This window comes from Penicillium arizonense (genome assembly GCF_001773325.1).
Source record: "Penicillium arizonense strain CBS 141311 chromosome Unknown PENARI_contig005, whole genome shotgun sequence".
NCBI lineage: Eukaryota > Fungi > Ascomycota > Eurotiomycetes > Eurotiales > Aspergillaceae > Penicillium > Penicillium arizonense.
In genome coordinates, this window is record NW_019173282.1 from 1005025 (window position 1) to 1023981 (window position 18957).

At 48.8% G+C, this 18957-nt stretch overlaps 6 protein-coding genes across 6 annotated transcripts; 3 read left to right on the top strand and 3 right to left on the bottom strand.

Annotated features, from left to right (window-relative positions):
* Positions 1-505: 505 nt before the first annotated feature.
* PENARI_c005G08966 (TFIIH/NER complex ATP-dependent 5'-3' DNA helicase subunit RAD3) lies at positions 506-3054 on the bottom strand (the record flags this gene model as incomplete). Its single annotated transcript, XM_022629924.1, has 4 exons — positions 506-2299; positions 2355-2471; positions 2522-2978; positions 3038-3054. 4 exons carry the CDS (start codon positions 3052-3054, stop codon positions 506-508), a joined length of 2385 nt encoding a protein of 794 aa, XP_022490132.1.
* A 320-nt stretch (positions 3055-3374) lies between these two features.
* Positions 3375-8606, top strand: PENARI_c005G08348 (ubiquitin-protein ligase RKR1; the record flags this gene model as incomplete). The annotated part of the gene is made up of 8 exons (XM_022629899.1): positions 3375-3674; positions 3732-4125; positions 4173-5898; positions 5950-6788; positions 6839-7252; positions 7302-7675; positions 7729-8028; positions 8085-8606. 8 exons carry the CDS (start codon positions 3375-3377, stop codon positions 8604-8606), a joined length of 4869 nt encoding a protein of 1622 aa, XP_022490136.1.
* Positions 8607-9276: 670 nt separating this feature from the next.
* On the top strand, positions 9277-10475 carry ppm1 (protein C-terminal leucine carboxyl O-methyltransferase ppm1; the record flags this gene model as incomplete). The annotated part of the gene is made up of 2 exons (XM_022629574.1): positions 9277-9517; positions 9583-10475. The coding sequence occupies 2 exons, from the start codon at positions 9277-9279 to the stop codon at positions 10473-10475; spliced, it is 1134 nt and encodes a 377-aa protein (XP_022490157.1).
* A 98-nt stretch (positions 10476-10573) lies between these two features.
* PENARI_c005G01366 (serine hydrolase domain-containing protein) lies at positions 10574-12512 on the bottom strand (the record flags this gene model as incomplete). The annotated part of the gene is made up of 3 exons (XM_022629576.1): positions 10574-11381; positions 11462-11726; positions 11945-12512. The coding sequence occupies 3 exons, from the start codon at positions 12510-12512 to the stop codon at positions 10574-10576; spliced, it is 1641 nt and encodes a 546-aa protein (XP_022490113.1).
* A 307-nt stretch (positions 12513-12819) lies between these two features.
* On the bottom strand, positions 12820-14536 carry PENARI_c005G00957 (fungal specific transcription factor domain-containing protein; the record flags this gene model as incomplete). The annotated part of the gene is made up of 4 exons (XM_022629561.1): positions 12820-13472; positions 13524-13801; positions 13926-14078; positions 14148-14536. The coding sequence occupies 4 exons, from the start codon at positions 14534-14536 to the stop codon at positions 12820-12822; spliced, it is 1473 nt and encodes a 490-aa protein (XP_022490085.1).
* A 2431-nt stretch (positions 14537-16967) lies between these two features.
* On the top strand, positions 16968-18405 carry PENARI_c005G01559 (SUN domain-containing protein; the record flags this gene model as incomplete). The annotated part of the gene is made up of 2 exons (XM_022629588.1): positions 16968-17285; positions 17338-18405. 2 exons carry the CDS (start codon positions 16968-16970, stop codon positions 18403-18405), a joined length of 1386 nt encoding a protein of 461 aa, XP_022490225.1.
* Between the last annotated feature and the right edge of the window lie 552 nt (positions 18406-18957).

Here is an 18957-nt window from a genome sequence, read left to right on the forward strand (position 1 = left end):
CTTCATCTTTGATGTGTCGATGATCTGGAGTTTGTCTTCTTGCAGCGGAACCAAAAAGTGTTTGTCCCTGTTCATATTAGCATCTTATTTAGTCCAACAAATAGATCTTTTCGAAGTCATTCACTTACAGATGTCTCTAAATTTGGAGGTGTAGACGCTTCTTTTTCATGGTTCCCGCCTTTTGTACCTCTTGAGGATCTTCTAATATCCTTGTTTCGTTGCTAAATGTGATAACAAAGCCTTAGATAGTCTAGACAGGTCGAGGAAGAGCCAAATGTACTGCTTCATTACTTAACTACTTACTACAGTTAGATACTCATTAGATTGATGTCATAAATTTTAGAATGGCTTCAATGTTTCAAGCTCGATTCCATCTGCCTGGCACTGTCTCCAAACACCGTCCATGCTAAATGACATCCCTGCCAAATGATAACGCCCCAGGGTCCATGCCCAAAGAAAGCACCACTATGTACGCCCGGTCCTAGAAAAAAAGAACACGATTATTTTATTGCGCATCCATCATCATGAGGTCTTCATCAATGTCATCATCGAACTCGTCCTCCACGATCCGAGATGCAGATGGAATGAGACCATCCATGTGTCCATTGTTAATTTCCTCCCTCATCATCCGCTCTTCCTCGGTTCTCCGCTTGGCCTCGTGGCGTTCGATATCAGCCAAGCCCCAAGTGGAAATACCTTCTTGGTCCTTCGATTTGAAAGGCTGGGCCATGGTCCGCAAGAAATTCTTAGCATTTGATACGGCCATATCTGTGCTGAGATTGGTTTCGCTATCCAGCATTGCCTGGTTGATCCACTTGGGGAGCTGGGGACGTTTCCGTTCGAATCGTCGATCTGCTAACACCATGACTCCGTAGTCATCCTTACCACGCAGGACACGACCTAGACACTGGGCGGCGTGTCGAATTGCGTCGAAAGACAAAAAGTCGTTCTCTCGGATGCGGTAGTTCTCACGCAAGAATTCGAGACGAGCTTTCAGAATTCGGGATTCGGTGTATTGGAAGGGAACGCCGATACACAATACTGCACGGCCATAGTGATGGTCGAAATCAATACCTTCGGAAACCTTGCCTCGAGCAACACAGAACAAGATCGCACCACGTCCGTTGCAGCACGCTGTTCGATAGGTCTCCAAAGCAAGCGAGGATTCCTGTGCATCAGGTGTTTCGACAAGAATCAATTTGTAGTTCCAGATCTGATCCAGAATGCCCATTCCTTGCCACATGCTGATGATGGATTCCATGTAGAGATAAGAGGGGAAGAAGACCACGACGCCGTCGGGTGTAATGCGAGCAAACTCGGTGACCAAAGTTCCATAGTTTCGCACAACACCAGGATCGTTACGGATTCCAAAGGAGGATGAGACTTGGGCTTGATCTGAACCTCGGGTGACGATCATAGGAAGGAATGATCGTCGCGCGAGTGTCATGCTGTATGACTCCTGCATGACGGCAGTGAAGCCAAGCATCTTTGGATACATTTCCAGGGGTGACAAAGTTCCCGAGGTAATAATCACGGAGCTGAACCGGTCGAATACCGGTTTGATAGCAATAGCGGCATCCAAACAGGTGAAGTGAAGTATCGGGTTCGGTACAGTAGCTGCTTCGGACTCGAAGGGTTCAAGGATGAGAACAAATCCTTTGTCGTACGTTGCGACGAGAGTTGCAAAGGTAGCCACCTCTTGCAGAGGTTGGTAATCCTCTATATTGACCAGTTCCAGCGTCCGTACAAGTGATGTCAGACGCTCAGCGCAGAATCTCAAGGGCTTCCGCTCAATGTATGTAAGGTCTTTCAAGTGAGTTAAAAATGAAGGGGGTGTTTCTGATATGGTATGGGTGACTTTCATTCGAGTCTTGAGATATTCGATGAACCTCTTCAAGAAAGAGACGAAATGTTCGGCACGACGAATGTTTCCGGGAACAGCTTCCTTCAGCAGATCATCAGGCAGGACCGGGTTCGAGATGAATTGGTCTTCCTCACGGGCTTGCTCTGCTTCCCGTAGTCCTTCCACCAATTTTGAATATTCATTCTTGAGCTTTTCCTCGTCTGTACTCTTCATTTCTTCAATTTTGCGTTCCAGATTGGTGGCACCTCGAGTTGCTTTTCGTAAAGAGTCTTCGCTCAAGTCTATACTAAGGGATTCGATGCAGACGTTGTCGATGTTATGCGCCTCATCAAAAACCACGATGCAATCTTTCGAAAGTTCTCGCGACACTCGTTCCGCAATTTTCGGGTCCAGGAGATAGTGGTATGAATAGATGATGATGTTACACCACGGCATCTAGTGAAGCTTGTCAAAATCAGAATGTCACACATGCTCTCGTCCATTCGCTTACCATACGCCGAGCAGAGAAGTAAGGGCACTGCTTGTGTTCTTCTCCATATCTTGATAGTCCGTCGAGGGTGAAGACGCCGGGGGGTACGAGGTTATGCGGTTCGAGTAGGTCGAGGTTCTGAGCCAGTTAGATCGTCCAATGTGTTATCAGAAGCAGCAGAGACTCACCTCGTGATAAACACAAAGGTCAACATCTTCTCCACGCTCTTTCTTCTCCTTGACGAATCCCGCGGTCAAGCTTCTGCACCGAGCATCAACCACTGTACCGCTCTTCTCTCGTTTCACTGAAGGGTGAAGACAAAGGTTCTTTCGGCTGGTTAGACCCAGCGCACGGAACTCCTCTTCATATCCCAGTTCCTTAGCGCGGTGTTCCATCAATGCCTTCAGCTCCGCCAGAGCTTTCTCAATCTCCGACATTGTTCGGGAGCAATAGATGAGCTTGCGGTGCTCCGGATAATGCTGTTGGTATGCGACGATCAACGACAGTAGTGAAACTGTCTTGCCGGTTCCTGAGGGCATCTCCAGCACACAGTGACCCCCTGCATCGAGGGTCTTCTTGAGATCGCACATGTAGGCATATTGTTCGGGGTAAATGCGAGGATAAGGAAACAGCACCGGAAGATCACTATCGGAGACAAGGAGAGTCAGCTTGAAGGCAGGGTAGGAGCAGGGATAAAAGCATACTCAATGAAGAACTTCATCTTGGCTGGGCTCCGATGCAGAGCGCAGAGCGAGAGACAAAAGAAGAGCGCGAGCTCTCATCTTTCGCGCACCGACGCTTTTCCTGTTTGGGACAGCGATGACACCAGCTCACGTGACTGCTATCATGTCCCGCGGATCTGTTGGAGATCGGGTGGACTTGCAGCTTCACACACGATCGAAGACGATTTCAGCGTTCAGATCACTTAGTTGATCCTATCATTCATTACTGCAGCCACTCGTCCTCGCTGGAGTCTCTCCAATCCCTCGATTTCGACCTCGTCCCCCACTACTTCCTTATCCCGCTGACCTCATACCCCACATGAGCAAAAAGTTCAAATCTCAGGCCTCTAGCAGTCGCGCTGCTGCTAGTGCCTTTGGGTCATTTGGAGGCTTCTCCGGTGGGCTCTCCAGTCAAGGAAGAGAGCCATCTGCTCTCACCTACATTGCAGCACCACCAGATCTTTCTCGTATTGCGGACCAACACCTGGTCATCGCATTCAAAAATTTGCTTAAAAAAGATGATATCACACGAACAAAAGCTTTGGAGGAGTTGAGGGATCATATTTCTAAAGTCGAGGGGAACAGTGGAACTCTGGACGACGGGTTCCTGGACGCCTGGGTATGTATAGACTGCTTCATCTTTATACAGTCGACTAATAAGACTCTCTTGATTCAGGTCAAAATTTACCCTCGGCTCTCAATTGATCTCTCCCGCAGAGTTCGACAAATTGCCCACCCGATCCAAGGTACAATTGCCGGCCTTGTGGGAAAGCGCATTGTGCCCAATCTACCAAAGGTCATCGGAGCATGGCTTGCCGGTATTTACGATAACGATCGACCGGTCCAACGAGCCGCCCTCGAATCATTTACCAGGGTCTTCTCGTCAGAAGAAAAGAGGAGCAATGTGTGGAAGATCTACCAAAGCTCCATCTTGGACTTCGTAGATGATGTCATTCTTCGCCAAACAGCCTTGACACTCAGTGATGAGAGGACAGTCAAGAGAGATGATGCTGAGGGAAAGTACGCTCGCGTTGTTGGGGCTGCAATTATGCTCTTCAACCGGGTACTGGGTACGTTAAATACTTTCACCTGAAATTTTACCACTAACGATAGACAGGAAACTCGGCTGATGAAGATCTGGAAAAGAACCTCTCAGAGATTGAGACTTTATTAGGAAGCAAGCCCCTTTGGGCTCTCTGTCACCACGATGACCCGTATGTTCGTCGATCTGTATACATTCTGCTTCGATCTGCAGTTTCTCGAGAGCCTGGATGGCTTGACTGGAAGATCCTCAGCTCATCCATCATTGGAAAGTCGTTGTCTCTCCAGCAGACTGGTTCGGGCTCCGAACTGTCGGAGTCTCTTCTTCTGTTGACATCGTCAAGGCCTCAGGTGTGGACTGATGATTATACCGGGAAATCATCTGCTTCGAAGAGATTGCTACAGTATATGCAGAAAGGATCCCAGGGTGGGCATGGTAACTACTGGTCAAATCTAGGTCAATTGCTTCGGATCATCCCTCAAGAGGTACTGGCAGGTGCCGACAAGGCAACTGCTGATGAAGGAATTACATCCACCAGCGCAATTGCCCTGACAGAGGCTTTGCAGGAAGGCCTTAACTCGAGAGAAGAGCCGCGCCAAAATCTGGCTGTCGGATGGAAATCTTACATCCAGATCGGAACGTGGCTTGCAACCCTGATCCCCGAAGATCAAAGATCCGAATTCATTGAAAGGAGACTTTCTCCCCTAGTGGTACACTATGTGCAAGTTAATCCAGAACTGTCACAGTGGTCTCTTCCTGCTCAATCAGCCGAAGGAACTTGCGTCAGTTATCTCTGCACCTTGGCTTCTACAAGACAGGAACAGGCATTACAATCATTGTGTGCAGCCCTTTCCGACGGTCTATTAGAAGCAGTGAAGTTATCATCGCCAGAACAATCAAAGGATTTCCGCGCTTCACAAGACTCAATATGCGCCCAGTCAATACGCCTATTGGCTCTACAATCTGCCGCTCTCTCCCGAATCGCAGAAACCGAAGTCGAACCTCAAGTCTTGGAGATCTTTGAAAAAGCAAGTTCATCTCTTCTCGAGGGTTGTCTGCAGGTTCTGCGCGCCCGCAATGGAAAGCCGTATGGAGCTGCAGCCGCTGTAGAGGAGTGTGTTCGCAGTATGCCATCTGTAGCCAAGAAGTCTCCATATCTTCTTCAGTTTGTTCAAAATGATATGCCGGAGCTTTTGGTCTCACCATCTGCAGACCGCTTGATTGCGATAATTCTGGCCTGTCGGGAATGGGATGGTTACGCGTCCAGTTTCGAGAACATTGTGGAACAGGCGCTGGCTCTGGAGCCAGAGCAATCAAACGTGCATGTGCTTCAAAGCTTGCTCTCTTCTCTCAACTTCAACGAGGTTGATCACAAAGAAAAGCTCAACTCGCTTGTCGTCCGGGCTCTTGATAAAGCTTGCCGAGGAAGCCATGCACATTGGCCTATCATCACCGCTGTTCTCCAGAACAAGTCATCACACGGCGAATTGATGGACCAAATCTTCTTGTCTCTGATTGATGCCTTGTCCTCAGACGACGGAATCTTTGATGCCTTGCATGGGCTTTCGCACATTGGAACAACTGCTCCGTCATCGGTCCGGGAGTTCCAAGCTGGACCTCACGGGTCAAAATTAGCGGGCAAGTTGCTCTTCCTTGCAGAATCCCCCGAGGAGGAAGTATCAAGCGTAGCGGATTCATTGCTGAAGTCCTTGAAGGCAACTGCTGTTGGCGATACGAGTGCCAAGTCAGGCGTCGAAATTCTTCAACATGGTTTCAGTAACGTGAACGAAGAATCATTATCGTGAGTGTCCCGATCTTAAAATTTACCAGAGTACGTACTAATTTGACTCAGGATCGAATCGCTTCTTGCTATAGCAGACGAGTTGCTGCCAGGTCTTACAGCCGAAGGTGCAACTGGCACAGTCAAAGATATTTTGCCCACTCGCCGCTCATGGGAGGAAGCTTTGAGTCCTTTCCTTCAGCTCCCGCCTCGCTCTTCTGTCGCTATCACGAGTCCTCTTGGAGGTATCGTTTATCTGGTTGGCCGGGAGCTTTCTGACTCTTTCAAGGCCTTGTGGCTTACAATTCCTCGTGACTCAGACCATTGCTCTTCTGCTTTCCGTCTGGCAACCTACACTATCAGTATCTTAACAAATTCCGAGGTAGTGAAGCACCTGGAACAGGAAGATCTGGAGACTTTGTTCCAGTTCCTACCCTTGGCTGTTCAACTAATTGATGATGATCTGAGTATTGAAAACTCCAATGGTATCTCAGGTCTCGAATTGGCCGATCAGCGTGAGGAATACATGGAGACCGTCTTCAATGGTCGAAAGGTTATTGGCGGCTGGGTTCGTGCGAACGAACCAGTTGCCTCCGTGCCGGATCTGACGGTTTCCTCCTTATTCACTAAGCTCTGGGAGACCAGGTTGGAAGAGCTCAAGGGCACATCGCCAACGGACTATCGGGTTGGCGAAACCTTTGTGAAAATCATGACCGCTGTTGATTCATCGAAATCGTCAGATGATGTTGCAAAGATTTGCAGAGAGGCTCGGACAGCAAATGCTATCCGTTCAGCATCCTGGTTTGCCGTGCTGCGAGGCCCTATCCTTTCAAACCCCATTGGAAATCGGATTTGCAATGAACTGGTCGCGGATTCTACAGGGCTCAAGCCCCAGGATGCTTCTCTGGATGGTAAGTTAACGGGAGCGAAACATGAGAAGACGTATACTAACCTCCTATAGGCCTGCGCAAGCTTGCACTCCTCAATATCCTCCTTTCTGGGGAAGAAGAGGTCATCTCCACCATTCCCACGCAGCGATTGGTTTTCTTGACCAAACACTTGATCGAGTGTCTCCGATCTGACTCGATGCCTCTTGGTCTGAAGGCTGAAATTATTAAAACGCTTTCTTTTGTTCTCCCGGCTCTGAGTGAAATTTACGGGTCTCACTGGGAAGAAAGCATGGATATTCTGAGCGCTGTGTTCCGGGAAACTAATGGAGGTGAAGATTCTTTGCCGCTGCTCGTATCATCATTCAGGCTGTTCTCGAAATTGAAGTCCATCTCAGAGGGTGACAGCAATGACGATGTCCAAGACGCTTGGTCAGACCGAAAGACCAATCTTTTCAATGATGTGGCGTCTACCATTGACAAATTTGGTAAGCATCCTAGGACGTCTCCATTTATTGGTATTTTCTAACCCTATAGACTCGTCTACCACATTCCACCAGCCTCGCGACGTTGCCGTTGAGTTATTGCGGCGCCTGATCACTACCATCCCGGTCGATAAACTAGAAGATGTCAGTGAGACCTTCCATCTTCTGACTGCACACAGCCGAGCAGTACAGAGGACTGCTTACACGATTCTCCATCGCTATATCCCCCATTGCCAGGAGCAAGTATCTTTCGATGTCGCCTTGTCAAAGACTGCTGTCAGTCTTCCTGATGAGCTGGTGTCTCTGTTGCTTGAGCCACCAACGATGCAAATGATATCTTCTGGCTATGGAGACGATAAAATGTGGACCACAATACGCTCATACCTCCTGGCCTGGCAGGTGGTGTTTGACCACTTCTCGAACGCAGTATGTATTGCATCTTTTTACAATAATCTCTGAACGTTGCTAACAACTTATAGTCGCTTCCTGTCCAGGAGTATTACACTGCTAACATCAAGGAGAACCACGTCCTCATTCCACTACTGGAGTTCACGTTCGATTTCCTTCAGAAGTCCCACGGAAAGATGATTGATGCGTCCAGACTTGACGTTCGGTCCTTCGAACCAGATCAATCAGATTCCGCCGAGAAGGAAACACAATGGCTCTTGGTCCATTTGTACTACCTGTGCCTGAGATATTCGGCCAACATGACCAAGAATTGGTGGATTGACACCAAGAAGCGTATCAAGGGCCCAGTAGAGTCATGGACAGAGAAATACGTAAGTTCGATTGACACTAGCCTACACATCGCGCGATCACAGCTAACAATATCTAGATCTCCCCTCTCGTCGTCGAAGATGCCCTCAAGGGCGTAACCGACTGGGTCGCAACCCAAGATCCAAATGAAGAGCGAGCGTTAGACGTGAAAATCTCAGCGAAGACAGGAGAAATCATCGCATCCATCCCCGTCGACGAAGAGTCCCCTCCAGTCGCCATCTCAATCTCCCTACCTTCCGCATACCCTCTCCAACCCGCACTGGTCGTCGGTCGCAGCCGCGTGCTCGTCGACGAGAAGAAGTGGAAGAGTTGGCTGCTGACAATCCAGGGTGTGATCATGTTCGCCAATGGAAATCTGGTCGACGGCCTGCTGGCCTTCCGACGGAACGTCCAGGGTGCCCTCAAGGGCCAGAGCGAATGTGCCATCTGTTACTCGGTTATCTCGACGGACATGCAAACGCCCAACAAGCGTTGTGCTACCTGCAAGAACACTTTCCATTCGGTTTGTTTGTTCCGCTGGTTCAAGAGCAGTAACCAGAGTACTTGTCCTCTGTGCCGGAATAACTTTGTTTATGTATAAAAAAGTGCTAGCGATAGAGGATGCATTACTGTCAGATTCTCGGACAGCTTCGATTGAGCATATAAATGTTGCACTATCCAGATATGCGATAGACCTGCCGGCTTCCGGATTTGGATATAGGACCCTCGCCTCCCATATATATATCTCACGGTCCACAGATACGTCCAAACATGGGCATACTCAGAAAGAGGAACGAAATAAAAAAGAAACGAGGCTCAGCATACTGAAAACAAGGAATTATATGTTATACTTGGCTGCTGTACCCAAATAAACGTAGAATATAAAAAGTGCAAGAAAATAAAAAATTCCGGTGGGCCGGAGTCGAACCGGCGACATTCAGATTACAATGGTCAATTACAGTCTGACGCCATAAACCAACTAGACGACCGCCGGATGGTTGTTGAAAGTCGCTCTCTTTTGTATTTCATAAGGGCATCACGTTGCACAGCTCATCCCTTGATACACTATAGCACGTGCCACATGTCATCCATGCGTAGCTAGCAGATTCACTTGCAGACGTAAAACATTGAATATCAAGTGATTTAACGTTACTATGAATATCAAAATGAATTAAGAAAAACACAACAAAGACGATGTACGTATCGGTTGGCAGTCGACATATACCAAACCCCACCATGCAAGTCCAAGCTCCAAGCTTCCTCCACCCCTCATGGCCGCATCCCACATTCCCAACCTGAACACACTGCGACGGGGCCGAGGTCGCGATCGAGGCACAGGTCGTGCAGATTCAACTGTGCCGTCTGGCAAAGACCGCGTTGTGCAAGGAACCGACAATGACGCCAGCGTGTCCCGCCTCAGCGCTGTCGAGCTAGGATACCTAGAAGATGCATATGCAACGGCGTTGACACCCCCGGGTTCCGCGACACGGCGGCTCCCAATCATCAACAGAGGTGAGGCGCCCCCAGCTATAAGCACAGAACGAATAACTGACCCGCATATCTTCACCGCGCAATAGGAACCTACGTTCGCACGACAGCTATCGACCAGCTCGTAGCTCGCTTTCTCGGTCCATACTCGCCAGAAGTGCGGACACCCAAGAAACAGATTATCTCGTTAGGTGCTGGCTCAGATACGCGGGTCTTCCGTCTTCTTTCATCACGACAAGTACCGGACTTTGTCTACCATGAGATTGACTTCGCGGTCAACACGGCTGCGAAGATTCACGCGATTTTCTCGGCGCCGATAATGCAGCGCGCGCTGGGAATTGACTCCGAGAAGAACACCAACAGCTCGGTGACAGTGGCGGAGGCCGGGGATGCGCTTCATTCGTCTGCCTATCATGTCCACCCTGTTGATCTGCGATCGCTGGCTGGTAGCAGTGATCCCGGCGCAATCCTCCCAGGCGTGGATACCAGTTTGCCGACTCTCTTGATATCAGAGTGCTGTCTTATATACCTGTCACCGACTGAGGCAGAGGAGGTAGTTTCCTTCTTTACGAAACGTCTCTTTGGCACAGAGGATCCACAAGCACAGTCACCGCTGGGATTAATCCTCTATGAACCTATTCGCCCGAATGATTCATTCGGTCAAGTCATGGTCTCAAATCTTGCGGCGCGCGGTATCCAGCTCCAGACGCTGCATCGATATGCGTCGCTCGAGGCGCAGCGGGGCCGGTTCCGAGAGCAGGGCTTTAGGAACGGTCAGGCAGCGGCTGATATTGAGTTTATCTGGAAGCAGTGGATTAGCGAAGAGGAGAAGGAGAGAGTTGCGGGCTTGGAGATGCTGGATGAGATGGAGGAGTGGCAGCTTCTTGCGAGGCATTATTGTATTGCCTGGGGCTGGAGGGATCGTGAGGATGTTGCGGCTTTTGCTGGGTGGAAGGATTTAGAGGCTCAGCAAGGCGAGTAGTCTCGATTTTCTTGTGAATATTTGATGATGATATGGCTCACATTTATAATGAAAGACTTTGATACACCCCCTAGACAATACAAATGAACAACCCGAGACTACCTCATTTCGAGTGTGACCTGCAAAGCAGGAATCTCAACACCAATAGCCCTCCCCTTGGAATCCGACTCAAATACAAACTCATCCAACCCCCTACCCTCATACCGCAACTTATCCAAGTTCAACCAAGACACACAAGTAGGAGTCCCAGCATCCGCCAACTCAGTCATATCCTGAAAAACAGCCTTAAACGCCATCCTCGACCCAGACCCAAACTTTTCAACCAGCTGCACAGGATACAACCTGATACTCAAATCAGCCGGAAGAGAAACACCCAGAATACCAGCCAAAGTACCCCTGAAATCAGTGCCATTACTGATAAACTCCCGGATATACAATCCAGGCAATTCATCAACCCCAACCACAATCGAAGAATTGAGCCCTGCACCAACACTAGCCCCCTTATACTCATAAACACCACCGAAATTACTCAAAGCCTGCTCAGCAGCAACACCCATCAAAGCCCCCAATACAACATCCCCTATAAGATCCGCGTGAGCATTCAGATCAGCTGATTTTCTAGTATCAGCCGATAAAATCGCAAACCCAACGCCAAAACTGGGCACGAGACCCAGGTAAGAGCTGTAAAGGCTTTCGCTGGGACTTTCGTTGCTGAGGACGGTGTAGATGTCTACCATTGATGTGTTGGGGTAGTTTCCTGCGCTGTAGATTATCCACGGGGCACCGAGGGAGTTTGCTGGGTTTGAGGTATGTGAAACTGGTTTTAGCCAGGTATTTGTCTGGGGGTTTGGGAGGAGGGTTGATGATAGGATTGCTTTTCCGGCTTTTGAGAGGTCTCTTGGGCTGCTGAAGAGAGATTTTGATCTTTTTTTTTTTTTTCAGTTTCGTTAGTATTCAGGTGGAGTGGGTGCATTGTTTGGACATACGCTTCGTTGCTGGTGTGGTGGGTTGACCAGCTACTGGCTTCTTTGCTTACTGGTATGATCCCTTTTGACGAATTACTGGGCGCGAAGATGGTGGTTTCCGTCATGTTGAGTGGCGTTAGAATTTGTTGCAGGAGGATCTCGCTGAATGGCTTTCCTGTTTGTCTTTCTACTATGTAGCCTAATTGTTGGAATGCCATGTTGGAATAGCTGGGTGTTACCCCTGCTTGGGCCACGGGTGTTTCGTCGGCTATGTATCGGATGAAGTCTACAGAATCAGTCAATATGCACAGATGTGGATTTGGATTCGGAATTCATACCGCTGCTATTACACGTGGTGTCATCACTACAGCAAGGCTTGTGAATGGCCTGATGCGGAGGAAATCCCAAATCTAGAGGGCTTGTGTGTATAGTTACATCACTCGGGCAATCTGCGTACGATCAATGAGTTACTATCGACAAAATCCTTCGATTAGCATTACTCACAGTCTCGAGCAATGCCTGACATATGACTAGCAAGTTGGCCAACAGTAACATCTTCCCATTGGACATACTCAATGGCATCTTGATCGTCTTGATCACCTGTACCATCAAGCAGTTCTGGGAGATACTTCGTAACAGGATCATTCAAGATCCGACCTCCATCTTCTGCAAGGAGAAGACTCCACACAGTGAATATCTCCGTAAGACCACCTATACGATAGATGCTATCGTGATCTGCAGTCTGAGACCCAACTGTTGGCTGGCTCAATGCATGTGATGTGTGGTGATATTGCCAGAGGAAAGGCTCGTCTTCGGCGTTCCAATTGTCGGACGAGAATAGGGTAATACTGAATGTTGTATTTGGCGAAATGTCCCCATGTGAGCCTGTTGTGGTATTGATTAAGGTATCAAACTCCTGGGTGAGCTTCGTTAGGGCTGCTGTGATCCTTTTGTCGGTTGTGTTTAGGGTAAATGGGGGGAATGCTGGGCCGAGGAGTGGACAGGGTGTGAAACAGAGTGCTGATGAGATGAACAACAAGAATGATACAACACGGATGATTGAGGTAGCCATTTTTGGTAATGGCAAGTTGGTTATGATTCAGATATTCTTTCTTTCGTCCATATATCGCTTTTATGTTCCACATCGGGTCGGGGATATACATGGTCTTGGCGCGCTGTATACGTCGGCTCGGCGATAACAGTGGGGACATTAATTGCAACTGAGAACTGTCAGATTAATTCTAGCACTGCCGCCTTTGATAAGCTATTTCTCATGTTGGTTTTTATGTTCTGCTAAATGTCCGGAACTCGATTGCAGACACGATTGTCCAAGCCAGCGGAGGTGAATGAGCCTGATAGAACATTTGATTCGCATTAACTTACTCCCAATCACCCATGCCCCCAAAAGAAGACGAAAAGAAATGACCCTGAAAACCCTGCCAATTATCCACAAAAGGAGAGAAAAAGTCCCCAAGAGGGACATCAAGATCTCCCATATCTTCTTCCATAGGGCCTTCGAACTGACACGCCTCAGGATTTGACCTGCTATTGAAATCCTCACAAACGTCACGACCCTCATCACTTAGAGTGCTTGCTTCGTCCTTGCCATTATTGACAAGCCAACTCTCAATCCGAAGTACCCGTCTTTTAAAATCAAAGAAAACATCTCGGGCACCCTTCACGTCTACATGTGGGGTAGATAGTGCCCCTACCCTCAACCGCACTTGTGATAGAATATGAAAAAGTGCAGCCTTCTGCTCCGGCTTGGAAGTGGTCACGGTATGCCGGTATGAGACTAGCGTAGCAAATGCCATCTGTACCCATTGTGTATTGTTAAACCCATATTCCTCACCCGGAGGGAAACCTATGTATTTAGTGAGAATCGCATTCGCTGAGATTTGTGCCGCAAGGTTTATTTCATCTCGCCAGGAGCAGAATGTCATAGATCTTGGTTGAGGGTGTTGGTTTGCGATGATTAGAGACACTTGATATAGGCTGAGTCCGGTTGCATGATATTGTGTAGCGAGCAGGGCTGTTAAGGTTAGTATCGTGCCTCCGGTATACATGGCTTGTTTCAACATACGACTCTCATTGAGATCAAAGGGAAGCTGATGATGGAACCACTCTAGTTCCGATTTTAGATTGGTGATATAGAGCTCTGACCCTGAGCCAGGGTGTTCCAATTCAATTCCATGCTTTGCAGCAAAAGAGTCGATCTTTTCTGCGATGAATTGCAGTCGAATAATATGACTGATGTATTTGTCATACTGGTACTCGTTTGCCCGGGAAAGAGAGTTGCAACACTCTTCCAGGTATGGGATATGTGCAAAAGTTGAATGTTTCTGCACAAGCACCGCAATTCTACAGAAAAAGCATTAGCCAAATCTCGAGAGACCAATAAGCCTAACTCACTCACGATGATGATAGATAATAGCAACCCAAAACAGCCCTCTGCCCATCACTCCCCCAACAAGGGCGATCTAACAATTGCTCATCCAAATTATACCTCAGCCCAAAGCGCAACCCTGTCTTCCACGTCCTGGTCTGTGGCGGACGGTCCAATCGCAGATCAACAACGAGACTAATAGCCAATTGGAGAAACTGAGTATAACGGTGTGGCCGCGAGTAATAATGCGACCTGTCATATAATGTCAGGCGCATCTCCCACACAAACCTTATACCCCTGATAGGTCAAGTGGAGACTCACCATGCGAGGAAGACCAGTAACCCTTGCAGCAATTCAAAAGAGACTTCACCATTTATTAGCATGCGCGACGCAACACATTTCTTAATCTCTTCCCCTAGCGCCCTTTGCAGTGGCATGTTATCGTACGCGGCTGATGCAAGGATTGCCAGGCTTAAAAATGGCTTTTCCTGGTGGAGTTGTGTGATAGATGTTGAAGGGGCCACCACGACGAATGGGAAGTGTGGGGTCATTTTGGTCTTGAATGTGTTCAGTAAGGTCTCAGCTGTCTCTATTGTTAGGAAGCCTCGTCTGATGATGTCTTCGGCTGGAATTTTCTCGTCTGTTACTATTGCGCCGAGCGTGCTTGAGTCCTGTTCAGTTTCTACTGATGGAGCAGAGCGGTCGGCCATCAATTCGGTTATCTTTGACTCGAGAGCCTCGATCTTTCTAAGTAGGCATAAACACGTAAATATGTGATGCTATCTCCGATTATGATATGAAAGCTGCTCACCGATCCTTTTGGAAGCCATTAAATCGACGACCTGTTTGACGATATAGACATTCTCGGCCCAAGCGGGCACATCTAGTATGGATACATAAGCCATAATAAATCTTTTCCAAGGATGGTATTTCTACGTCCTACCGGTTACATGCACCCGCTGTACTCGGATTGCGGACACATCGCACCTTGGAATCTGCGCAACTCTGACACGTTTTGGACACGGGAGGCATGGCTTTGAGCATCCACTTGGTGAGGCTGAGGCCGATCACAGAAGATCACAAAGATGGTCCTGTACAGTCCATACTTCGTTTGGGTTCAAAGCACGGAGCTAATGGTGCAACAATTAGAAAAATTAGGAATGGGACGGTGTCGGGCCGAGCGTCAGAGACAGGTGGAGGCGATCAGTTTTAACAAAGTGAAATGCTATAAGTTAGTGATGGTATCTTTTTGATATTCCAAAAACTCAGTGTTGGCGTTAGGCTGATAGCATTAGGCAGCGTAGATTCTTCCGCTTGGAACAATGTTCGTAGCCTTGTCCCGTTTTCCGCCCCCATGTTTTGTATTCAGTTGCCTGCTAAGCCCCCAGGCTCAGCTATGCTGATACTTAATTATTAGCGAAGAGGCAAGAAGGCCGTGGAAACTCGATAGATTGATAATCCTTGAGTCCTAGAGTTCCATTCTTCCTTTTTCGGTTAATGCTGTGAGATCATTTGTGCGGTCATCTTTACTTTAAAGTTGATTTTCAATGCATATTCACGTTCATACTAATGCAAAAATTTTCAAACGAGTTTCTGTCTTGTGTGCTTCATCTTCTAGATAATATATGAATTGAAACCTGACTCTTTTCTAGATGCGACACAAGAGAACATTGCCTATGGCTTCAAGCTCTGTAAAAAGCACCGAACATACTGTACAACAAACAGCATTATAATATAAAGTTAAACTATAGTTGAACTAACACCGGCCCTTGCATAGAGCTATATCCCTGCTTGCTTCATCATTGACAGAAGCGACCAGGTCACCCAATCCTCATGTATTCACCAGAACACATTCGATCACTCACAAGAAGTTCGACCAATGAAGACTGGGCAATCTAGTTCAGTGTGTATGCTGATCACCGGTACCACAAAATACAGTGTAAAATCCCTAGACTCCATGCTGCCTTCTCTAGACCAAGCCTGAAACAATCATATAGTAACCTCCGCATCAACATATCCGCAATTAGGAGATCATCTTCCGACGAGCGAATCTCTTGGCCACGTGATCCCGCGCCTGTCAGAGAAAGAAAGTCTCCGAGATCCCCCTAGGTGCAGTGTCATTGGCTGGGTTCAACGATTGGGATAGAATTCTATCATGATCAGCAGGTCCAGACCAGACCAATCTGGTGGATTTGATTGGGATTGACAGTTTCTCAGCTTAGCAGCTTCGTGCACAAATTTAGGGCTATTGCTTTCCCCGTAACACAGTTGCTCGATTCAGTTGGGTGGAGTCACTCCTTTTTGTTTGCTCTACCGGGAGTTGCCCGTGATTATGAATCTTATACTCCGTACAGTAATTTCTTTTGTTTATAGGGGTAAGTCACTGTGATACAACATTGTGTTCACAATTGCAACCAAGTTGCCAGGGCTGATGTGTCATGTGATTTTACACCATTTGTCAAGAACTCCCATCGTTTCTCTCCTCTCCTACTCCATATAACACCCGTTAAAAGAGTTCGCGAGATAACTCTCCATGGGGTCCTATTTCCCACAAGCTTATTGGCTTCTCTCTACTTGCCAAGCAGGAACCATCGGGGTATTATGCCCCATCATTGGCTGAAGTCGGGCGCTGCCCCTGACGCTAACTCCCTAGTAGCTTCATGTGGCTGCCCACTAGTGGGGTTTGCTCAGGGGCACAGCACTTTGGGGGTCCAAGGCCCCGCGCATGGTTCCTGTTCGGGTCAAGCAATTATGGGCAATTATGGGTTTAGTCCGCAAGTTCGCGAGCGCCATAGCCACTCAGGGTCTGTTCCGTCCAAAGTCAAGAGTTAGCACTCTGACTGTACCGGAACTGCGTGCGTATCATTCCAGATCTATCTCTCTTTCAGGCTAGCACCGTCACTCATGGTCTTGGTCGTCTGAGTAGCCGGCTGGGGTCCATTTCCAGGCTTGCACAGGCCGTGTCCCTTTTCTTGGTGTTCCTCCCCCATACACTTTCCTTTCCCTTGACCTTCATCTCTGCGAGCATTGTTGTCCCTTGGCCCGTCGGCCGTACTTTTTTGTCACTCGTTTGACTTAGCCATTCGCTTTATTCACTCTTTTATTTGACCGATTTCCAAATCCAGTCTTTCCCCTGACACAATGAAGTTCGAGATCACATCTTCCCGCGCCGCCGCGCTCGTCGCTCTCATTGCGAGTGCTGAAGCTGCCAAACATGGCCATGGCCACAGCCATCACCACTCTCGTGATGTTACCCTGGAAAAGAAGAGCGGAAAGTGCCAGTTCCCCACCGACGCCGGCCTGGTTGCTGTCAGCCCGAACGAGCAGAATGCCGGTTGGGCTATGAGCCCTGACCAGCCCTGCAAGCCTGGTAACTACTGCCCCTATGCCTGCCCTCCTGGTCAGGTTTCAATGCAGTGGGATCCTAAGGCTACTTCTTACTCCTATCCCCTGTCGATGGTACGTATTAATTCGTTGCCTCGGTAATGAAGTCATGGCTAACCGGTTGTAGAACGGTGGTCTGTACTGTGACGAGAACGGAGAGATCCAGAAGCCCTTCCCCGAGCGTGATTACTGTGAGGATGCTAAGGGCCCTGTGAAGGCTCATAACAAGGCTGGCAAGGCCGTGTCTTTCTGTCAGACCGTGCTGCCCGGAAACGAGGCTATGCTTATCCCGACCCTGGTTGACGAGCTCGAAGATCTGGCTGTTCCTGGCATGTCCTACTGGTGCTCTACTGCTGCCCATTACTACATCAACGCCCCTGGTGTCACTGCCGAGGAGGGATGTATCTGGGGTACTTCTGAGAACCCCGTCGGTAACTGGTCCCCGTACACCGCTGGTGCCAACACCGATGCCACAGGCAATACCTACTTGAAGATCGGCTGGAACCCCATCTACCTGGAGCCTACTACTCCCTTCCGCAACGTCAAGCCTGACTTTGGAATCGAGATTGAGTGCGAGGGTGGTGGTTGCAATGGCCTGCCCTGCAAGATCGACCCCGCTGTCAACTCCGTCAATGAGATGATCGGTACTCCATTCACTGGCGCTGGCGGTGCTACCGGCTGCGTTGTCACCGTCCCCAAGGGCGAGACCGCCCACATTGTCGTCTTCGAGAAGGAGGGTAGCGGCAGCACTGAGTCCGAGACCATCTCGGTTTCCACCAGCACCGCTACTCCCACTAGCACCAGCACTTCTACCCCGACTAGCACCAGCACTTCGACCGAGACACCTACCAGTACTCCTACTCCCACCTCCACCCCTACACCCACTCCCTCGTCGACTGAAACCCCAACCTCCACCCCCACCCCTAGCTCCACTTCGACCGCCAGTGATAGCTCCACATTGACCCCCATGTCCAGCGCTGCCTCCAGCACTGCCCTGTCCAAGTCGAGCCCCACTCTGAGCTACACCTACCAGCCCCACGTTCTCACTGGTTCTGCCGACATCTCCATGGCCTCCTCTACTACCGGTGCTGCTGCCGCATCCTCGTCCACCGGTACCAGCGGTGCCTCCAGCGCTGCCGTCTCCATTCTGACCCTGGCCTTTGGCGCTATCGCTGCCATGGCCGTGAACTTCTAAATCAGTCGAGACTGATTTAGCTGTATTCACTGTACATTACTGCAAATACGTGTACGAGGGTGTGTATTGAAAACACCCCAGGGCATCCATTCAGCACCATTTGCCCACTGCGGTGATCAACCTGATCACTACACCGGCATTTTGTTCATTTCTCATCACATTTTAATTTCTCTTCTACATAATCCCCCCTTTTACGGTTCTTCACATCCCTTGGATGCCCTTTCTTGACGACGCTCAACGTTGGCCTTTTTTACTTTCCGCTTCATGACTTATATATCCCTTGGCTCTCCAGCACTGTTATTCTCTTTCTACTTCTTTGGATATCCCTTTCTCTGCTTCTGGTATGCATTGGGGTTTTGCTTTCACATTGGATGGCCCATCCAGGCCAGGTTGTTGGATCTTGTTTGTTGATCATAAGTTTAAAAAAACACAAGTTCTTTTTGTTTTGTGAAACCTTGTGATGTATTTACTGCTAGGACTTCTCGGATTCCAAATCCTTGTAGATTATGCATCGCTCTTTCACTGAATACTCTCTCTTCTACTTAGGCCAGC